General features: G+C 41.6%; 1 protein-coding gene and 1 non-coding gene across 13 annotated transcripts in view; one reads left to right on the forward strand and one right to left on the reverse strand.

Annotated features, from left to right (window-relative positions):
* Window positions 1-18,580, reverse strand: part of SEC22C (SEC22 homolog C, vesicle trafficking protein) — a 32,809-nt gene extending 14,229 nt beyond the window's left edge. For 6 of the 12 annotated variants that reach the window (XR_006965619.1, XR_006965618.1, XM_047098867.1 and 3 more), the window contains exons 1-2: window positions 3,707-4,913; window positions 3,018-3,226 (exon numbers count right to left, since the gene is read on the reverse strand). Coding sequence is in view for 10 of the 12 variants with exons in the window: in XM_047098867.1 (XP_046954823.1) it covers window positions 3,018-3,199 (182 nt within the window). In the remaining 2 variants the exon portion in view is untranslated. Of the gene's footprint in view, window positions 1-3,017; window positions 3,227-3,706; window positions 4,916-16,445; window positions 16,499-17,345; window positions 17,474-17,694 lie in introns of those variants that run through there. The other 6 variants (XM_047098868.1, XM_047098864.1, XM_047098860.1 and 3 more) reach the window with 5 other exon arrangements.
* Window positions 9,123-9,228, forward strand: LOC124527377 (U6 spliceosomal RNA). Its single transcript, XR_006965840.1, has one exon. It is a non-coding gene; the product is annotated as a U6 spliceosomal RNA (small nuclear RNA).
* Window positions 18,581-18,728: the final 148 nt, after the last annotated feature.

Here is an 18,728-nt window from a genome sequence, read left to right on the forward strand (position 1 = left end):
GGATTTTTGTGTCTATGCCAAGTAATATTGGCCTGTAATTTTCCTTTCCTGCACTATCTTTATCTGGTTGTGGTATTAGGGTGATTCTGGTTTCATAAAATAAATGCAGGGTTCTCTCCTTTTTCTACCACTTTCCAGAATGTCATGCTACCATTTGAAGTTCTGGGGACTCGAGTTCTCCTGTCTGTGGTGTCTACTGACTCACACTCATTGTAGAGTGTCTCCTCTGCTGTCCTGTAACTTTTGGTGAGAGGGGACCAGTGTGGAGCTTTTTTCTTTTTTTTTTTTTGTCCTTCTTTAAGAATCTCTCGAGCACTGAGTTGTGGCACACTTCTTCCAGAGTGGTTTTATGTGCAGCATTGGCGGTATCGTCCCTTCCAGAGTGGTTTTCCATTTGCTCTGGCCAGCTACTCCAGGAGTGTCATTAGTCTGGAACCAAAACTGAGAGCTGAACCTTGTTTAGGAATTCCTAGACCATGGAGAGTATAAACTCAAACTCCAATCCTACAGGAGGCACAGAAGCTGGGTTTCAATTTCTTAGATGAGATTTTGTGTTTCCTTCCCATTCAAAGCCAGGTAGAGATGAGCTACCCTGTACTGGTGGGTGGCTATTTCTCACCTATTGTCATTCCACCTGGGCTGTGTGTGGCCTCACAAGAATCCCTTCTTCATTCATGGGTCTTCTCACGACACCTCAAGCCCAAAGGCCTCTCCCTTAATGGGTACTGAAACTCAAGCCCTGAGTATACCATGACTGACTTATTACCCAAGAGCCTCAATGTCAGCTCACACACTTACCAAACCCTGATAATCTGTTCCCCATCATTTCTGGCACCTTGGGAATTCTTTATTTTAAGCTCAGCTACACATTTAAAATAATTTCTCATATACATTTACTCACATTTCAGAATGTTTCTGGAAAAGAGTTTTACAGTTATATTGTTCTATCATCTTTTCATAATTGCAAGTCTCTATATAAAAACTTTTGTCAATTAAAAAAAAAAAAAGACAACCTGCTCCTTATACAAGGAATTTTCCAGAAGCCCCTATTTGTGGGCTGACTTGTATCTCCCAAAAAATAGGCCCAAGTCCTAACTCCCAGTACCCGTGAATATGACCTTATTTGGAAACAGTCTTTGCAGATACAATTAAGATGAAATGAGATTATAATGGATTAGGGTAGGCCTCCATCCAACGACCGGTGTGAAATTTGGTTTTAGAGACCGACCGGTGTGAAATTTGGTTTTAGAGACCGAGAGGAAGAAGGCCATGTAACCAAGAAGGCAGAGATTGGAGTAACTCTTCTAAAAGACATGGAATGACAAAGACTGCCAGCAACCACTAGAAGGTAGTAGAGAGGCATGGGAAGGAGTCTTCCTTAGAACCTCCAAGACAGCACTGCCCTGCAGACACCGCGATTCTAGACTTCTGGGCTCCAGAACTGTGGGAGAATAAATTTCTGTTGTTTTAACTTGTTATGGTAACCGTAGGAACATAACTCAACTCCTTAACTATAAAATAAGCTATAGTACTGCCCACCTGTACAAAAAAAAACAAAAACAAAAAAACACAAACTTCAGGTTCACCTGTGAAAATAATGGTGAATATTTAATTCAAAATACAAATGACAACGTTTTATATTCTAGTTTTCAAAAAATGACTGAAGCACCCATAATTTCATTTGATGCCAAAGATGTTTTCTTAACAGAGAAAGGTTTGAGACGTAGCACCAAGATCCCATAAGGTGTTAGAGAATCAGAGCGTAATGAGGGAGGGACATGAAGGACAGTGGTTTTGGGCACCCAGAGAAAGGAGGCACAAATGCGGACAGAGGCAGCTCAGCTTTGGCTCCTGAGCCCCCAGAGCCCACACCACAGGGTAACAGCCGCATGTGTTTGCTACCTGGCGCCCCCTTCAGGCAGGCCCCTCTTGCCCAACGACACCAGCAAGCCCCAAGTCAAGCCTGGCCTTTTCCTTTTGTTTTTCGGATTCTGAGGCTGAATTCCCCTAAAAACACCCTACCTTATCAGGTCAACTAAAAATTTAGTGTTCAAAGGGAGCAGGAGGAACTTGGCAAATGAGGGCCCAAATAATGGAAAACAATGACATAAAATCTGTGACAAGCCGTTGTGATACTTCAAAATCTGCCAACCCCTGCGCCCTCCTGTAGAATGGCTTCGTGCATGCATCTTAGTCCTAGAGTAAGAAATGACAGAACACATGAGGAGCAGCCCTTGGGGCCCAGCTGCCTGTATTCAGATCTGGGCCCTACCACTTACTAACAGGACAACCTCAGCTAAGTCACTGAACCTGTTTCCTCCTCTGTAAAACACGTATGATACTGTCACCCACCTCACAGGCCAATAAAGCACTTAGAACAATGCCTGACATATAGAAACCACTCAACAATACTAGCCATTCTTACTAGAAAATGCTTCCACTGGAGCATTTTCCCTACTGTATTATATTCAGTTAGGTATTTCTCTTGTTCCCTCCTTAGCCTTTAAGTTCCCTCGGAAAAGGGACCTACCTGTGCTCATTATTCACTCCCCTGCTCCATTACATAATAAAAAAATTTTTAATTTAAATTTAAAAACCAAACAGGCGAAAAATTTAAAAAGTAAAAAACTAAAGGCAAGAATTAGAAGTCTTTTATTTTCTTGGCTTTCCTACTCTCATCCTTTTCCCTCCCTGACATTATACCCTAGACTTCTCCCCCTTCCTCAGTGTTTCCACCCCTCCATCTAATGCAGAATAAACTACCAAACTACAGACATGAAAACTGATTGAACCCAGGTCTCCCGACACTCAAGAGCAACCCCACCAACAGAAGGGCAAGAGTGGGAACAGCACACCCCCTTGATCCGATGGCTGTAAATGCACACAACCTCAGACTGCTGTCTGACGGCAGACCTACTCTTAACACACAGTGTGATCGGCCTCATGTTACCCCAACGTATGGTTAAAAGTAAACCCAAGTTTGCGGATGTTGTGGAAGAGTGAGCATGCTTGCTTACTGTATACTGAAGTCACGTCCTTCTGCAGAACCTCGACCTGGGTACTGGGTCAGTCGCAAGGCTAAAGTCTTGAGCCGTCTCCTGCATTCCAGAAAATCCTGGGTGTGGTAAAAGTCAGTGGAGGCCGAGAGGGGCAGTCCATCCCTCACCCTCACCACACAGGCAAAAAGGATCATAGACATGGTCTGCAGGGGAAGTCATGAGGACACCTGAGGAAAGCAAGGGCACCTTGTTACTGAAGGCAGACGATGGTAAGAGAGACGCCCCCTGCCCTTGAAACGTCCTTTCTGGCTGTTTCACCCTCACCCCACTGTAACTGCAAATGTTGCCTTTATTATTACTTCCCTGGCCTCTACTGCTAGGTCACGGCCTGTCTTCATCCCTTCATTTTCCTTCCTGTCTCTTCTTCACTTATGATCCTCTTTTCCCTTCTCTCTAATGAATCTCTCCCTTTCCAGAAGTCTACCAACTAGGATGAGGGAGAAAGGAATGGAGAAGCAAGGAAGCAGTGCCAGAAAGGCTAAGGAGCAGCAGCAATGACAGTGGGTAGTAGGACACAGGTAGCAAGACGGCCCCGAAGGGACAGGAAACACCCGACACTGAAGCAGCAGGGATGGGGCCCAGTGACCTATGCGTTTCAGGTCACCCAGGCGGGTAGGTGTTGAGCAGTTTTGTTGTCTTATCCTCACCTGCAGTAGAGGGATTCTGAGCATCCAACCTGAAGTTGGTGGCAAGGAGAACAGAAGGTAAAAATGGAACCGAGGGAGTATAGCATGTCCTCCTGAATTTCTCCAAGGGTTTGATCCCAAGCCAGTCTTCGAAATGATGACTGAGTCCCTACAGATGGCTAAAGGAAGTCATTTAGCAAATTATACTACAGTAAGTTACTCAATATTTGGCCATGAAATGTGGGCACTATTAAGCAACAAAAGGAATCAGATCTTGAGCCCTCGTGGTGCCTTTGGCAAATCAGACCAAAACGCTTCTCAGGGTGAAAAGAGAGCCTGGCAGAGCCTGGCTGGGTTTTGGCCCCATCTGCTAACTCTGCAGGTGCTTGCACAGGCCATAACCTACACACGTAGGCCGTGGCAGCCCGCAACCAGGGGTTAGTGAGGTGGCCAGCGTAGCTTTAATGGGTCTTTCCATGCACCCACACATCCCGTTTCACAGATTTTGTTCGTGAGGTCCTCTACTTGATAGGATGGTAATAGGTACACACATTGGTGGGCTTTTCTTTCAAAGAACTCCAAATACGTCACCTTATTTGGCCTCTCAACTCCTACGAGCAGTAGGAAAGGGGAACCCCCATGATGCACACTACTCTCTTCACCTCTGTGCCTCTACGGATTCTTTTCCTCTGTCTGTTCCTCCTCTGATCTCCCCATATCCAAATCCGCAGCCACCCTTTCCATGACCCCTTCCCAGGCTTGTCTGGCTGGAAGTCTTCCACCTCCTCCGAATTCTCAGAGACCCTATCTCCTTGTTCTCTATTTTACGAATTTTTCATTTCCATTACCTAAGTGTCGGTTCTAAGAATAAACACCCTATCTGGAATGCATAAATGAATAATTCTTCCCATTTTACCCATGAAGAGACTGCAGTGGTATAAAAACAAGAGAAAGCCAAAAGAAAACTTGGTCTACTAGCCAACAGATCCTACAAAGTCCGTTTGTCCCATCTCCCCACACTTTCCATTCAAGAGTAAACACGTGAAAAGCCCCAGGAAAAATACCTCCACACACAAAATTGCTACGTTCCCAGCGCCAGTGGCAGGCCCTGCCAACTGCCAGAAGGCCATGTGGGCCGCACCCCAGCTGCTTGGCCAACGCTGAAGCCTCTGGTACCAAAGAGGTCATCAGGGATTGGGTGTGTTGCAGCTAATCTCATGACTTTCTTATACTTTCATGAATGCTTGAAATATTTAATTTAGAAATAATTTTTTTTAATGTTTATTTTTGAGACAGAGAGAGACAGAGCATGAGCAGGGGAGGGGCAGGAGAGAGGGAGGCACAGAAGCCGAAGCAGGCTCCAGGCTCTAAGCTGTCAGCACAGAGCCCCACGCGGGGCTCGAACTCAGGGACCGTGAGATCATGACCTGAGCCGAAGTCGGACGCTTAACCGACTGAGCCACCCAGGTGCCCCTAGAAATAAATTTTTAAAGACTTACAGGCACAAAGCCCTGATAGAGACAGGGGAAGACTATAAGATCAACTTGAGACTAGGCCTTAGGAGCAAAACAAGAACGACAACTTGCTTGCTACCTTGAGAACAGTGTTATTTCAGTGCATGCAAGTTGTAACTATTCTGCAATGCACGTAGAGGAGTGTTTAAGAATACTTGTAATTAAGGGGTGTCCGGGTGGCTCAGTAAATTAAGCATCCAACTCTCGATTTTGGCTCAGGTCATGATCTCATGGTTGGGAGATCAAGCCCCCAAGAAGGGCTCTGAGATGGGCTCTGTGCTGGGCACGGAGCCTGCTTAAGATTCTCTCATCCTCTCCTTCTGCCCCCTCCCCTGCTAGTGTGCACTCACGCGCACGCACTCTCTTAAAAAAAAAAAAAAAAAGAATACTTGTAATGAAGATGTTTCTAAAAACACTACTAGATAAGAAAGAACAATATAAAGACACTGAGCCCCACCCCCCCCCCCCACACACACACCACACCTAAAAAAGAGAGACCGCGAGAAAGACAATGAATTAATGAGATACCAAGAGAGTCAGAGACTGGACAGAAACGCCCCAAGGCAAAATAAGAAAGACACTGCTTAGGGGGCTGAGTAAATTCTCTGCTCTTTAAAGGAAAAGCAATATACATGTATTCCAACTGTCAACCCCCAAATATCCTCTCTAGTGCTGTTTTTATGGAGCATCTGCCATGTGCCAGGTATCGTGTTAAACCAATAAAAGAAAACAATGAACTTTTACAAGTGATAGTAATCTAAGAACGAGTTCTACCACTCTCTAAAGGACACAACTGTCCCTTTAGATTCTCTACTTGACCCACTTGATCCTTTTGGTGACCAAACAATAGCATTCAAAATAAATAAAACTGTTGGTCAGTTCTCCCAAGTTACTAGTACTGGAAACTAGTGAAACCCACATACATTTAAGATATTTAAAATTTTTTCTGATGCTTAAATGAAGGGGATACTGGGATATTAAGTGTTACTTGTGTTTGTGTATACATATGAGTGTGTAAACATACAGGACGACAGCTGCCTGAGAGGTGGAGGGATTTTACACACTGCTGTGTTAGAGTCTAAGAACAGAGACAACGTTGTTTTCCCCTTTTTGAAAATGTACTTTGTATTCTAAAAAATGAAAAAAAAATTAATACAAATAGGGAGAGACTCATCTTTGTGTCCTCACAGCGCTTGGTAAGAGCTTTTCATACTGTAGGGAGCTGATGTTTGCAAATTCAGATTATGAACTATGATGAGATGATCTGTACTTGCATAAGAGATCTGACCACTGCTCAAAAAAGAATGAACTGAGGCTTTTGCTTCTGAAAAGGTAGAGTTGAAGGGCTTTTTTCCTACTCCCACTAATAGTGGTATAAAAAATATGGACACTATATACAACATAAACATAAATAAACATCTGAAAGGTGGGGACAGGAAAGCAGACTGGCTAGGGACTTTGGAACCTGAGGAATGGCACAGTTAGGAGTTTGCTCAATTTTCTTTTTGCCTCAGATATTCCTAGTCCTGGTGCTGGAGAAACCGGCAACCCAGAAATGCCAATGAGTGCAGGCAGGAAAAAAGAAAAAAAAAAGCCCAACAATGAAAAAGAGCCTGGTCTCTCCAGCCTAAGAACCAGGAAAGGTGCGCGCAGCCTAGCAAAACAGTAAAAGTTTAGACAAAAACATTCTACTCCAGTCAAACACCACAGAAAAACTGCAGCCATCATATACCCACAACAAAGGCTGAAATAAGAGCCCAGACTTCTATTTTTGCTTGGCAGTAATGAGGTGTCCCCACCAACTCTCCACACTGCTGGAGTGTCAGAGATCAGGTAGGGAGCTACAGGCAGCAAAGAGCCAGCCTCTCCCATTGTATCATTAAGGAAACAGAAATCCCCTTCTCTTCAGGGACCCAAAAGAGGCCCAGTGGGGAAACCTGAACTTTTACTCCCACCTGGAAGTAATGAGATAGTACCTCCACCACCCCTGCTAACACAGTGTCAACAAAGGCCAACTAAAACAGATCTAAATAAGATCCAGAGTCTCATAACACCCCAAATGTCCAGGTTTTAATAAAAAAAAAAAATCACTGGTCATACTACAAACCAGGAAAATCTGAAATTGAGTAAGAAGAGACCATCAACTGATGCCAACATCAAGACGATAAACTTTTAAAGTAACCATCATAGGGGTGCCTGGGTGGCTCAGTCAGTTAAGTGTCCGACTTTGGCTCAGGTCATGAATTCAGGGTTCGTGAGTTCAAGCCCCACATCAGGCTCTGTACTGACGGTTCAGAGCCTGGAACCTGCCTCGGATTCTGTGTCTCCTTCTCTCTTTGCCCCTTCCCCACTCAGGCTCTGTCTCTCTCTGTCTCAAAAATAAACATTAAAAAAAATTTTTTTTAATTTTAATAAAAAAATAAAATAAACCATCATAAAATGCTTCAATGAGCAATATAAACACACTTGAAACAAATGAAGAATTAAAAGTCTCAGCAAAGTAATAGAAGGTATAAAACACCAAAGGGAAGTTTTAGAATGTAAAAAAATACAATAACTGAAGTAAAAAACTCAATAGATGAGCTCAACAGCAAAATGGAGGGGACAGAAGAAGGAATCGAATCAGTAAACATGAAGACAGAACATAAAAATTACTTAATTTAAACAATCTGAGAGAAGTTAGATTGAAAAATATTATACAGAGCCTCAGGGACTGTGGGACTATAACAAATTATCTAACACACCTGTCACTGGAGTCCTAAGGAGAGGAGAAAGAGGGTAGGAGTGAAAAAGTATTCAAAGAAATGTCTGAAAACTTCCCAAATTTGGCAAAAGACATAAGGCAACAGATTCAAAAAGAATAAATCCCAGGGGCACCTGGGTGGCTCAGTTGGTTGAGTGTCTGGCTTTGGCTCAGGTCATGATCTCACTGCTCATGGGTTCGAGCCCCACGTCAGGCTCTGTGCTGACAGCTCAGAGTCTGGAGCCTGCTCTGGATTCTGTACCTTTCTCTGACCCTCCCCTACTTGTGCTTTGTCTCTCTCTCAAAAAATAAATAAAAACATCTAAAAATGTGTTTAAAAAAAAGAATAAACCCCAGAAAGGATAAACCTAAGGAAATCCATGCCAACAAAAGTAACAGTCAAACTTAAGAAAACTAAAGACAGAAAAAATCTTGAAAGCAGCAGAAAATAATACAGAGGGGGGAAAACAATTCAAACGACAGCAAATTTCTCACAGAAACCATGGAGGCCAAAAGGAAGCACGTTTTTAAAGTGCTAAGAGAAAAGAACTGCCAACCCAGAATTCTGTATTTTCAGCAAAAATATCCTTCAAAAAGGAAAGGAAAATTAAAACATGTTTAGATGAAGAAGACTAAAAGAATTTGTTGCCAGCACACCTGCTCTAAGAGAATGGCTAAAGGAAGTTCTCTAAACAAAAAGGAAATGATAAAAGAAGGAAACTTGGGAAACAAAAACAAACTCAAAGAGAATAAAAACATGGGAAAATACAATAGACTATACTTCTCATGAGTTTTGTAAGTTATGAGTTTTGTAAGTTATGTTGGATGACTGAAGCAGTTACTAGAACATTTCTGATACTCTCAGTGTATTTAGAGGAAATATTTAAGACAATTAGTAATGGCGGGTACAGAGATGTAAAGGCAGGTAAAGTTTCAATGCTTCACTTGAAATGGTAAAATCCTGTCTGCAGGAAACTGATAAATCATAAATACGCACAAACATAGATGTACATACATGCATAGATAAGTATGCATATGTACACAGGTGTATACTAGAGCAACCACTGAAAAAGCTATACAAAGAGATACATTCAAAAACACCATATGTAAATACAAATGGACTTCTAAAACATGTCTGAATTATTCACAGGAATGCAGGAAAAAAGAAAACAGAATTTTAGTGCTCACTTTGGCAGCACATATACTAAAAATTGGAACGATACACAGAAGATTAGTGTAGCCACTGTGCAAGGATATCACAAATTCGTGAAGCGTTCCATATTTAAAAAAATAAAGAAAGAAAGAAGAAAGAAAACAGAATAAACAGAAAACAAAAAGTAAAAGACCATATTAAGCCCTAACATCTCAATGATTACAGTAAATGTAAACGGTCAAAATACATAATTAAAGACAGAAATTGATAAAGTGGATAAAACACATGATCCAATTATTTACTTTCTACAAGAAATTCACATCAAATATAACAATATAGGTATAGGGGCGCCTGGGTGGCTCAGTCGGTTGAGCGGCCGACTTCAGCTCAGGTCATGCATGATCTCTTGGTCCGTGAGTTCGAGCCCCGCGTCGGGCTCTGTGCTGACAGCTCAGAGCCGGGAGCCTGTTTAAGATTCTGTGTCTCCCTCTCTCTGACTCTCCCCTGTTCATGCTCTGTCTCTCCCTGTCTCAAAAATAAATAAAACGTTAAAAAAAATTTAAAAAAAAAACAAGCAATATAGGTATATTGAAAGTAAATGAATAAATATACCATGCAAACATTAATCAAAAGAAAGAGTAAGTTATATTAATATCATAAGCAGACTTCAAAGCAAAGAAAATTTCCAACGATGGAGAAAAACATTACATAATGATAAAAGAATACATCTACCAAGAAGACATAAAACTAAATGTATATGCACTAAATAATAGGGGTGTAAAATAGGTGAAGCAAAATTGATAAAGTGAAAGGAGAAATAGACAAATCCACAAAATTAAAGTTGAAAACTTCAACATCACTCTTAACAATTGATGGAAAACCAGCAAAGATATAGGAGATCTTAACATCACTATCTACAAAAGTAGGTAATCAACATTTATAGAACACTCCATCCAACAACAGAGTTCCTTTCAAGCACTGACGGAACATACGGCAAGATAGACGTGGGTCATAAAACAAACCTCAACAAATTTTAAAAATGCACACAGAGTATGTTCTGGGACCACAATGTAATCAAAATAGAAATTAATCAAAGAGAGGCACTAAAAACCTCCAAACACTTAAAAATTAAACAACACACTTTTAAATAATCAATGAATCAAAAAGGAAGTCTCAAAGGAAATTTAAAAATACACTGAACTGAATAAAAAGGAAAACCTATCAAAATTTGTGAGACACAGCTAAAGTAGTGCTAAGAGGGAAATGTACTGCACCAAATGCTATCATTAAAAAAGAGGAAAAGTCTCAAAATAATAACTTAAGCTCACATGTCAAGACACTAGAAAAAGAAGAGCAAAAAACAAAAACAAACTGAAAACAAACAAAAAACCCAAAGCAGGCAGGAGGAAGGAAATAATAGAAATCAATGAAACTAGGAACAGAAAAGTAATAGAGGAAATCAATGAGATAAAATTTTAGTTCTTTCAAAAGATCAACAACATTGACAAATCTCTACCAAAACAACAAAGAAAAAACTAGACAAGAGACATATTACTAATATCAAGAATCAGATAGGAAATATCACTATAGACACTATGGACATCAAAAAAATAAACAATGGAATACTATAAACAACTCTGCACCCATAAATGTGACAATGTAGGTAAAATGGTCAATTCCTCAAAAAACACTACCACAATTCAACCCAATATAAAACATGTAATTTAAACAATCTTATAACTAAATTTCCTATTAAGAAATTTTCATTTGTAATTTTAAAACTCTGAAATCTCCAAGTCCAGATGGTTTCACTGGAGGATACTACCAAACATGTAAAAAGGAATTAACACCAATTACACACAATCTCTTCCAAAAAATAAAAGAGGAGGAAATAATTCCAAATTCATTTTATGAAAATAGTATTACCCTGATATTAAACACAGAAAACTGTAGACCAATAATACTCATGAATTTATATGTGAAAATCCTTAACAAAATATTAGTAACTAGAAATCAGCAATATAATAAAAAGAATTAGACATCATAACCAAATGAGATTTATTCCAGGATGCAAGGCTGGCTTAACATAGTAAAATCAACCACTATAATCCATGATATTAAAAGGCCAAAAAAAAATGATATCAATTAATACAGAAAGGGTGTCTGACAAAATTCAACCCTGCTTCATGATAAAACTTTCAGCAAAATAGGACCAGAGGTGAACTTCGTCAATTAGAGGAAGAGCATCTACAAAAAGCCTACAGTTAACATCATACTTAATGGTTAAAGACTGAATGCTTTCTCTCTAAAATCAGGAACAAGGATGTCTGCTCTCACAACTATTTTTCAACACATTACTGGAAGTTCTACTCAGTGCAACAAGGCAAGAAACAGAAATAAAAGGTATAAAGATAGGAAAGGAAGAAACAAAACTACTCCTATTTGCAGATGACAAAATCATCTACATGAAAAATCCTGAGGAGCCCACCAAAAAAACCTTCTAGAACTATTGAGTTCAACAAGGTTGCAAGACATAATATCAACATACAAAAATCAATGTACTTCTATAAACTAGCAAGAACACATAGAAACCGAAATTAAAAATAAAATACCATTTACAATCACACCAAAAAAAGATCCCAATAAAGCTATAATTTTTAAAATAAAATACTTATAAATCTAACAATACATGTACAGACTTCCATGCTGAAAACTACAAAACACTGCTGAAAGAAGTCAAAAACAAGTTTTAAATGAGAAAATACATCATGTTCACAGATTGGATAACTCAACATAGTAAAGATGTTAATTCTCCACCAAACTGACATAAGGGTATCATGTAATTCCTATAAAAATATCAGAATGACAGTTTGTAAAGATAGAGTATTCTAAAATTTATATGGGAAGGCAAAGAAACTAAGATAGCTAAAACAACTTTGAAAAGGAATAAAGTGGAAGGAACCATGCCATTCCATTTCAAGACTTATTATATAGCTACGGTAGTCAAGATTGTGTGGTATTGGCAGAGGAACAGACACACAGATCAATAGAACAGAAGAGAGAACAAAGAAATAGATCTACAGCGGTACAGCTAAATTATTTTCAACAATGGTGCAAAAGCAATTCAATGGAGGGAGGACAATTTTTTCAATATTTGGTGCCAAAGCAATGGATAGCTATAGAAAAAAAAATGATTGACCCAAACCTCACACCTTACATAAAAGTCAATTCAAAATGGATCATAAATGTAAATCTAAGAAGTAAAACTACAAAAATGGAAGAAAATGTAAGAGAAGATCTTCAGGACTTGGGGATGAGTTCTTAGACATGACACCCAAAGCATAATCCACAAAAATCAGTAAATTGGATTTCATCAAATTAGAAACATTAGATCTGCAAAAGCTCAGGTGAAAAGGAGAAAGAACATGGACAACCCAGCGACTGGAAGAAAATATCTGTAGACCACATATCTGATAAGGGTCTCTGTATATCTAGAATTTATAAAGAATTCTCAAAACTCAACAGTAAAAAAATCCAGTTAGAAAATGGGCAAAGTACAGACATTTCACCAAAAAGAATATACAGATGGCAAATAAGCACATGAAAAGATGTTCAGCATCACTAACAAGTCAGGGATAGTAACTTAAGATCACAATAAGATAATGCTCTATACCTGTGAAAACACCTAAGATTTTTTTTAAAGTGAATGCTGTCAAGGCACACAGAGGAAGTGGATCTCTCATACATTACTGGTAAGACTATAAAATGGTAGAGTCGCTCTGGAAAATAGTTTGGCAGTGTCCTTTACTTTTATTATTTTTTTGGCAGTGTCTTAAAATTAAACATGCAAGGGCACCTGGGTGGTTCAGTCGGTTAAGCATCTGATTCTTGATTTCAGCTCAGGTCATGATCTCAAGGTTTTGAGATTGAGCCCCATGTCAAGTTCTGCGTTGACAGCATAGAGCCTGCTTGGGATTCTCTCTCTCCTCTCTCTCTCTCTGCCTCTCCCCTTGCTTGTGCTTCTCTCCCTCTCTCTCTTTCAAAATAAATAAACTTTAAAAAACAAAACTAAACATGAAATTAACATATGATCTATCAATCACACTCCTGGGCATTCATCCCAGAGAAATGAAAATTTGCATCCTCACAAAACCCTGTGTACAATTGTTCATAACAGCTTTATTTGTAATGGCCAAGAACTGGAATCAACCAAAAATTCTACAAATACTGAATGGTTAAATAAAACATTACATTCATACCACAGAATACTACTCAGCAGTAATAAGAAATGAACTACTGAAATTCAGAACAACTTGGATGGATCTCAAGAGCACTGTGTTGAGTGAAAAAAAAAAAAAACAAACCTCAAAAGGTCACATACCGTAGGAATCCTTTCATGTAACATTCCCAAAATGACAAAATTACAGAGATGGAGAAATGACTAGTAGTTGCTAAGGGTCAGAGATGGTGGGGAGGAGGGGAATGGTTGCGATTATTATAAGGGAGAGCAAAAGATCTTTGTGGTGATGGAATAATTTTGTGTTTTGCGACGGTGGTGATAGGAATCTACATTAAGTGCTAAAATGGGCATGGAGCTATACATACTTTATATCAATGTTGATTTCCTGGATTTGATGTTGTACTATACCTAAGTGAGATGTAACCAATGGGGGGGAAAGTAGGGTAAAGGGTATATGGGACCGCTCTGTACTATCTTTGCAATTTCCTAAAACTGGAATTATTATTTTTTAATTATTTTTTTTTAACGTTCATTTATTTTTGAGACAGAGAGAAACAGAGCATGAACGGGGGAGGGTCAGAGAGAGGGAGACACAGAATCCGAAACAGGCTCCAGGCTCCGAGCTGTCAGCACAGAGCCCGACGCGGGGCTCGAACTCACGGACTGTGAGGTCGTGACCCGAGCCGAAGTCGGCCGCTCAACCGACTGAGCCACCCAGGCACCCCTGGAATTATTTTTAAATAAACTTTGAAGAATAAAGTATTAACTTCAGATCTTTATATCACTTACTTAAATTATGCTCCCACTTGCTTTTTATGTGTAAGCGTCATTTTTAAATATCTCTATAAGTAGGGGCTCTGGATGGCTCAGTCAGTTAAACGCCTGACTTCCACGCAGGTCATGCTCTCGTGGTTTGTGGGTTTGAGCCCTGTCTCGGGATCTGCACTGACAGCGTGGAGCCTGCTTGGGATTCTCTCTCTGCCCCTTCCCCACTCATGCTTTCTCTTTCTCTCAAAATAAATAAACTTTAAAAATAAAATAAACATCTCTATAAGTAGATCAATAATCTTTTCTGCTAATTAACTGTAGTTTCAATGATTTCTGCTTGAATGTTGAAAAACATGTTTTATAGTGAGCAGCTCCATAACTACATGACATTTCCAAACTAGAAGGTATTCTAATCTCAGGATTAATTAAAATAAAAGCTATCTGCATTTAACTAGTATTCAGTTCAAAAAATAAGAGGTAGTGGGGCACCTGGGTGGCTCAGTTAATTATCTGCCTTCGCCTCAGGTCATGATCTTGTGATTCGTGGGTTCCAGCCCTGTGTGGAGCTCTGTACTGACAGCTCGGAGCCTGGAGCCTGCTTCAGATTCTGTCTCCCTCTCTCTCTGCCTCTCCCCCACTCACAATCTATCTGTCTGTCTGTCTCTCTCAAAAATAAATAAACATTAAAAAAAAAATTTTTTTTTTTTACATTTTATTTATTTTTGAGAAACAGAGTGAGACAAAGCATGAGCAGGGGAGGGGCAGAGAGAGAAGGAGACACAGAATCCGAAGCAGGCTCCAGGCTCTGAGCAAGCGGTCAGCACAGAGCCTGATGCGGGGCTCGAACCCACGAAACGTGAGACCGTGACCTGAGCTGAAGCCGGACTCTCAACCAACTGAGCCACCCAGGTGCCCCTAAAAAATATTTTTTAATAAATAAAAATAAGAAACAAGAAGTAATGGTATAAATCTGAAAAATCATGCCACAATAATAAAAAAATGTATTATCGATTATACAAAGACAAAAGCACCCTCAGAGTACTCACACAGAGACAATAGTCTCTTCCAGGTCTTTCCGGCTCCCTCTACAAACCAGTAGACTGGCTTCCTAACCTAACACCATGCCTGGCACACATGAGAAGCCTTCAGTAAAAACTGTTAAGCAAACGAATGAATGACCTAACAGCTGCCTTATTTTTGCCCAATGAAACAAGAAATGTGGGTTTTCAGATCTTGTCATATCCTACTCTATATTTTGAACACTTTTCCACAATAAATTTCTACTTGGAGAGAAAAAGACATTTATACAGATGGAATTTTTCTGAAGTAGAAACTGAATTAGTAATCAAATATACATACCCAAGTCACTGCTACCACGCTTTATAAAAATTACATTTTAATCTGCCTCCCCCATTTCCTAAATCCTCTTCTCAGCATCTATTTATAAACTGCTCGTGTCATAGATTATCCCTACTCTACCAGCAAAGACTTTGTCCTTAGCTGGAGGCCACCCTTGCTTGTTCCCATTGTTTTTTTTTTCCTCACCGTTAGCCCACCCCCAAATCCCTACCACATATGCTCCTCCCCCTCCTCCTCCAAAAAAGAGGGAAAGAAAAAGCATGAGAGAAAAACAGCATTAAATGACCAGACCATGACCAAGCCTTGCAAAACAGTAATGCAAACAAACAACGAATTTCATTGGGCACACAAACACTCAAACACAAGTCTTCACCATGAGGCATATTACCCACTCCTCAAATACACAATACAGAAAACAAAACTGGGTTAGTCACCCTTATTGAATTCATCTTCAACTTGAGAACCGGTAACCTAATGTGTAGATCACTCAGGATCCTCTGTTCCATGTTTCTTGGGGATGGTGTGGGGATAGGGAGGGTACACATAACTTAAATGAGTTAAAAAGAGTAGGGGACTGAACTTGATAGCAACTAACATTACGTGCGAGGCACTGTGCTAGGAACTTTTAAACTGATAATGTTATTTACTGTTCAAAACTATCTGTGAGGTAGGCATGATCTACACTGGACAGGTAGGAAAACTAAGACATAAGCGAGAGAGCCAGGTTTCAAACCCAAACTTCCTTACTGAAAACATCTGAAAGCCTATGCAATCTTTTCAATATACTCTGCCTCTCTAAATCCAATTTTGGGGATCACAGCTACCCTATTTCTATTTTCCCTTTCTCCTAGAGCATTACTACCCAACTAATCAGAGACCTGTTAATAGAAGGAGCAGAGGCCTAGGGTCACACTTGTTACAATTACTCCTTACTCGCTGTGTTACTTTGAATAAGCCAATTTTCCTCTCTGACCCTCAATCACCTTTTGGATGCAGCTTGTTTCTGAGGCTCTTTCTGAGAATAAAACTTTCGGACTCCCAAGATGTCTTCTGTGTTGTAAAGACAAACAGAGCTATAACCGCATTGTCTACAATGTATTTTCCAGAGCAAACTCTATTATATCGATTTAATTCTATTTACCAATATGAAACCACCTTCAATTATTTACATTTTAATTTTACTAAAATTACCTTTATCGGGATTAATTCCTTTGTAAAATTTAATTAAGATGTACCCTATCCATTGGTCTGAGCTTTACTTTTTTGTTCTGACCATGTAACAAATGTCACCAAATACTTTTCGCCACTAGGAATAATTCTTTTGTGGTTTTGATTTCTAAAAACCTCATTTTCCCCAGAGTGCTTTATCCTTCTGTCTCTGGAGGTCTAGAGGTAAGCCTGTAATGGACACAAATGTACATCACCTCCTACATCTAATGTTCGGAAAAGCTGGTCCAGTGCACCCAGTATTTGGTAAACCAAGTCGTATAATTTCGGGATGGTAAGGGAAGTTTGCTATTAAAATTAAACAGTACTCAGACCGGGGCTTCGTGGATAACCAAGGATAATCAAGGAAATCGTCCCCCCTCTCATTTGGACACACCCCTTCTCTTCCCACTGGGAGCAGCGCTCCACGCGCATCAGTCAGTTTAGGGTTCCAGCAGGCGCGCCCCGGTTGTCCCCGAGTCCAGAGAGCCGCCCGGGGAAGAAAGGGGGACAGGCGACTCGGGGAAGACCCACGAAACCGGGTGGGGCTAAGTCGGGCCTGAGGGCGGGGCGGGCCCGGGGCCGCCTCCACCTCCAGGCCCGCCCTGCGCCACACCCGACCCCGCCTGCTTTCCGCTAACGGGCCGCGGCACCCGACTCCGCCCGCCAGCCCTCACCTCGCCCCGACGGCGGCCTCCGGGAGTCGGCGCCCGCCCGTCGCGCCGCCTCACCGCCGTACCACCCGCCGCCTCCTCTGCAACCTCAGCCCACCGGGCGGACCCGGCCCAGGTCACTGGCGGCCCAGGCGCAGGTAGGCGATGGTGCGCATGCCCGAATCTTGAATCCCTATTTGCAGCTGCTAAGCGACACCCGCACCCGAACCGGCCAATCCTGGAGTGGCTTCCCCGCCCAGTCCCGGAGGAGTCCCGAATTAGCTAGTTCTTAAAGGGCTGCCACCCAAAGGCACAGGGGGAGTGGCAGGGGCGCGCGCTCCTCCCAGCTTTCTTCCCATCTGCTGGCTCTCACCCGCTTGGGTTTGACGTCCAAGCGTGTAATTCCCACGTCCGGAGGTGCGAGGAAACTTCTGGGTCTAAGCTCGATTCCTCCTGGGGTAGAGTACAGAACTGACGTGCCGAGACAGGGAGGTTCTGCGTAAGCCCGCGACACGCCCCCGCTGTGGGTTCTGCCGTCTGCGCAGCTGGGCGGGAAGTCCGAGATAGGCAAACCAAAGAGCACAGCCTCCTGCCAGCCTGGATGAGGTGCTAAAGTCCGACCCTGGAGGGACACACCCCAGTCTGGGGGTGGAGGCACTCACAGGTGTCACACGGATGGATGGCCCAATGCAGGGAAGCGGAACTCGTCCATTTATTTTTCGCCCAACACATTTTGAGCACCTGCTGTGTGCCAGGCACTAGGCCTGGCGGTGGGGACACAGTGAGGAACTCCTGACACTAAACACTATGTTAAGAGAAGGCAGAGCGAAAGCACTCATCAATTAAACAATTACACAACATGTGTTGAAATACAAACTGAGATGTGTGCTCTTCCGAGAGGAACAAGGTTTTTGAGAGAAGTTACAGGAGCTTCTGGTCTGAACTTGGGAGTCCGAGGAGGCTTCCTTGAGAACGTGACACTATAGCTGACTGGTTGCTCAGTAGGCAAAGGGGAAAAAATGAGTGTTTCAGACAGAGGGCGGTTTGTGTATAAAGAACAAGAAGGCGGCAGGGCTCCTTTAGACGGATGAAAAGAAAGAGGTGGTGCATGAGGAGCTAGTGTTTAACAGGCACAGAATTTCAGCTGGAGAATATGAAAAAGTTCTGGAAATGAATGGTGGTGATAGCTGCACAATAATGTAAATTTTTAAATGTCACAGAACATTTAAAAATGGCTAAGATTGGGGCGCCTGGGTGGCGCAGTCGGTTAAGCGTCCGACTTCAGCCAGGTCACGATCTCGCGGTCCGTGAGTTCGAGCCCCGTGTCAGGCTCTGGGCTGACAGCTCAGAGCCTGGAGCCTGTTTCCCATTCTGTGTCTCCCTCTCCCTCTGCCCCTCCCCCGTTCA

Source organism: Lynx rufus, unplaced genomic scaffold, assembly GCF_022079265.1.
Source record: "Lynx rufus isolate CCGP_SWC_20201006 ecotype Redwood Valley unplaced genomic scaffold, mLynRuf1.p SCAF_5, whole genome shotgun sequence".
NCBI lineage: Eukaryota > Metazoa > Chordata > Mammalia > Carnivora > Felidae > Lynx > Lynx rufus.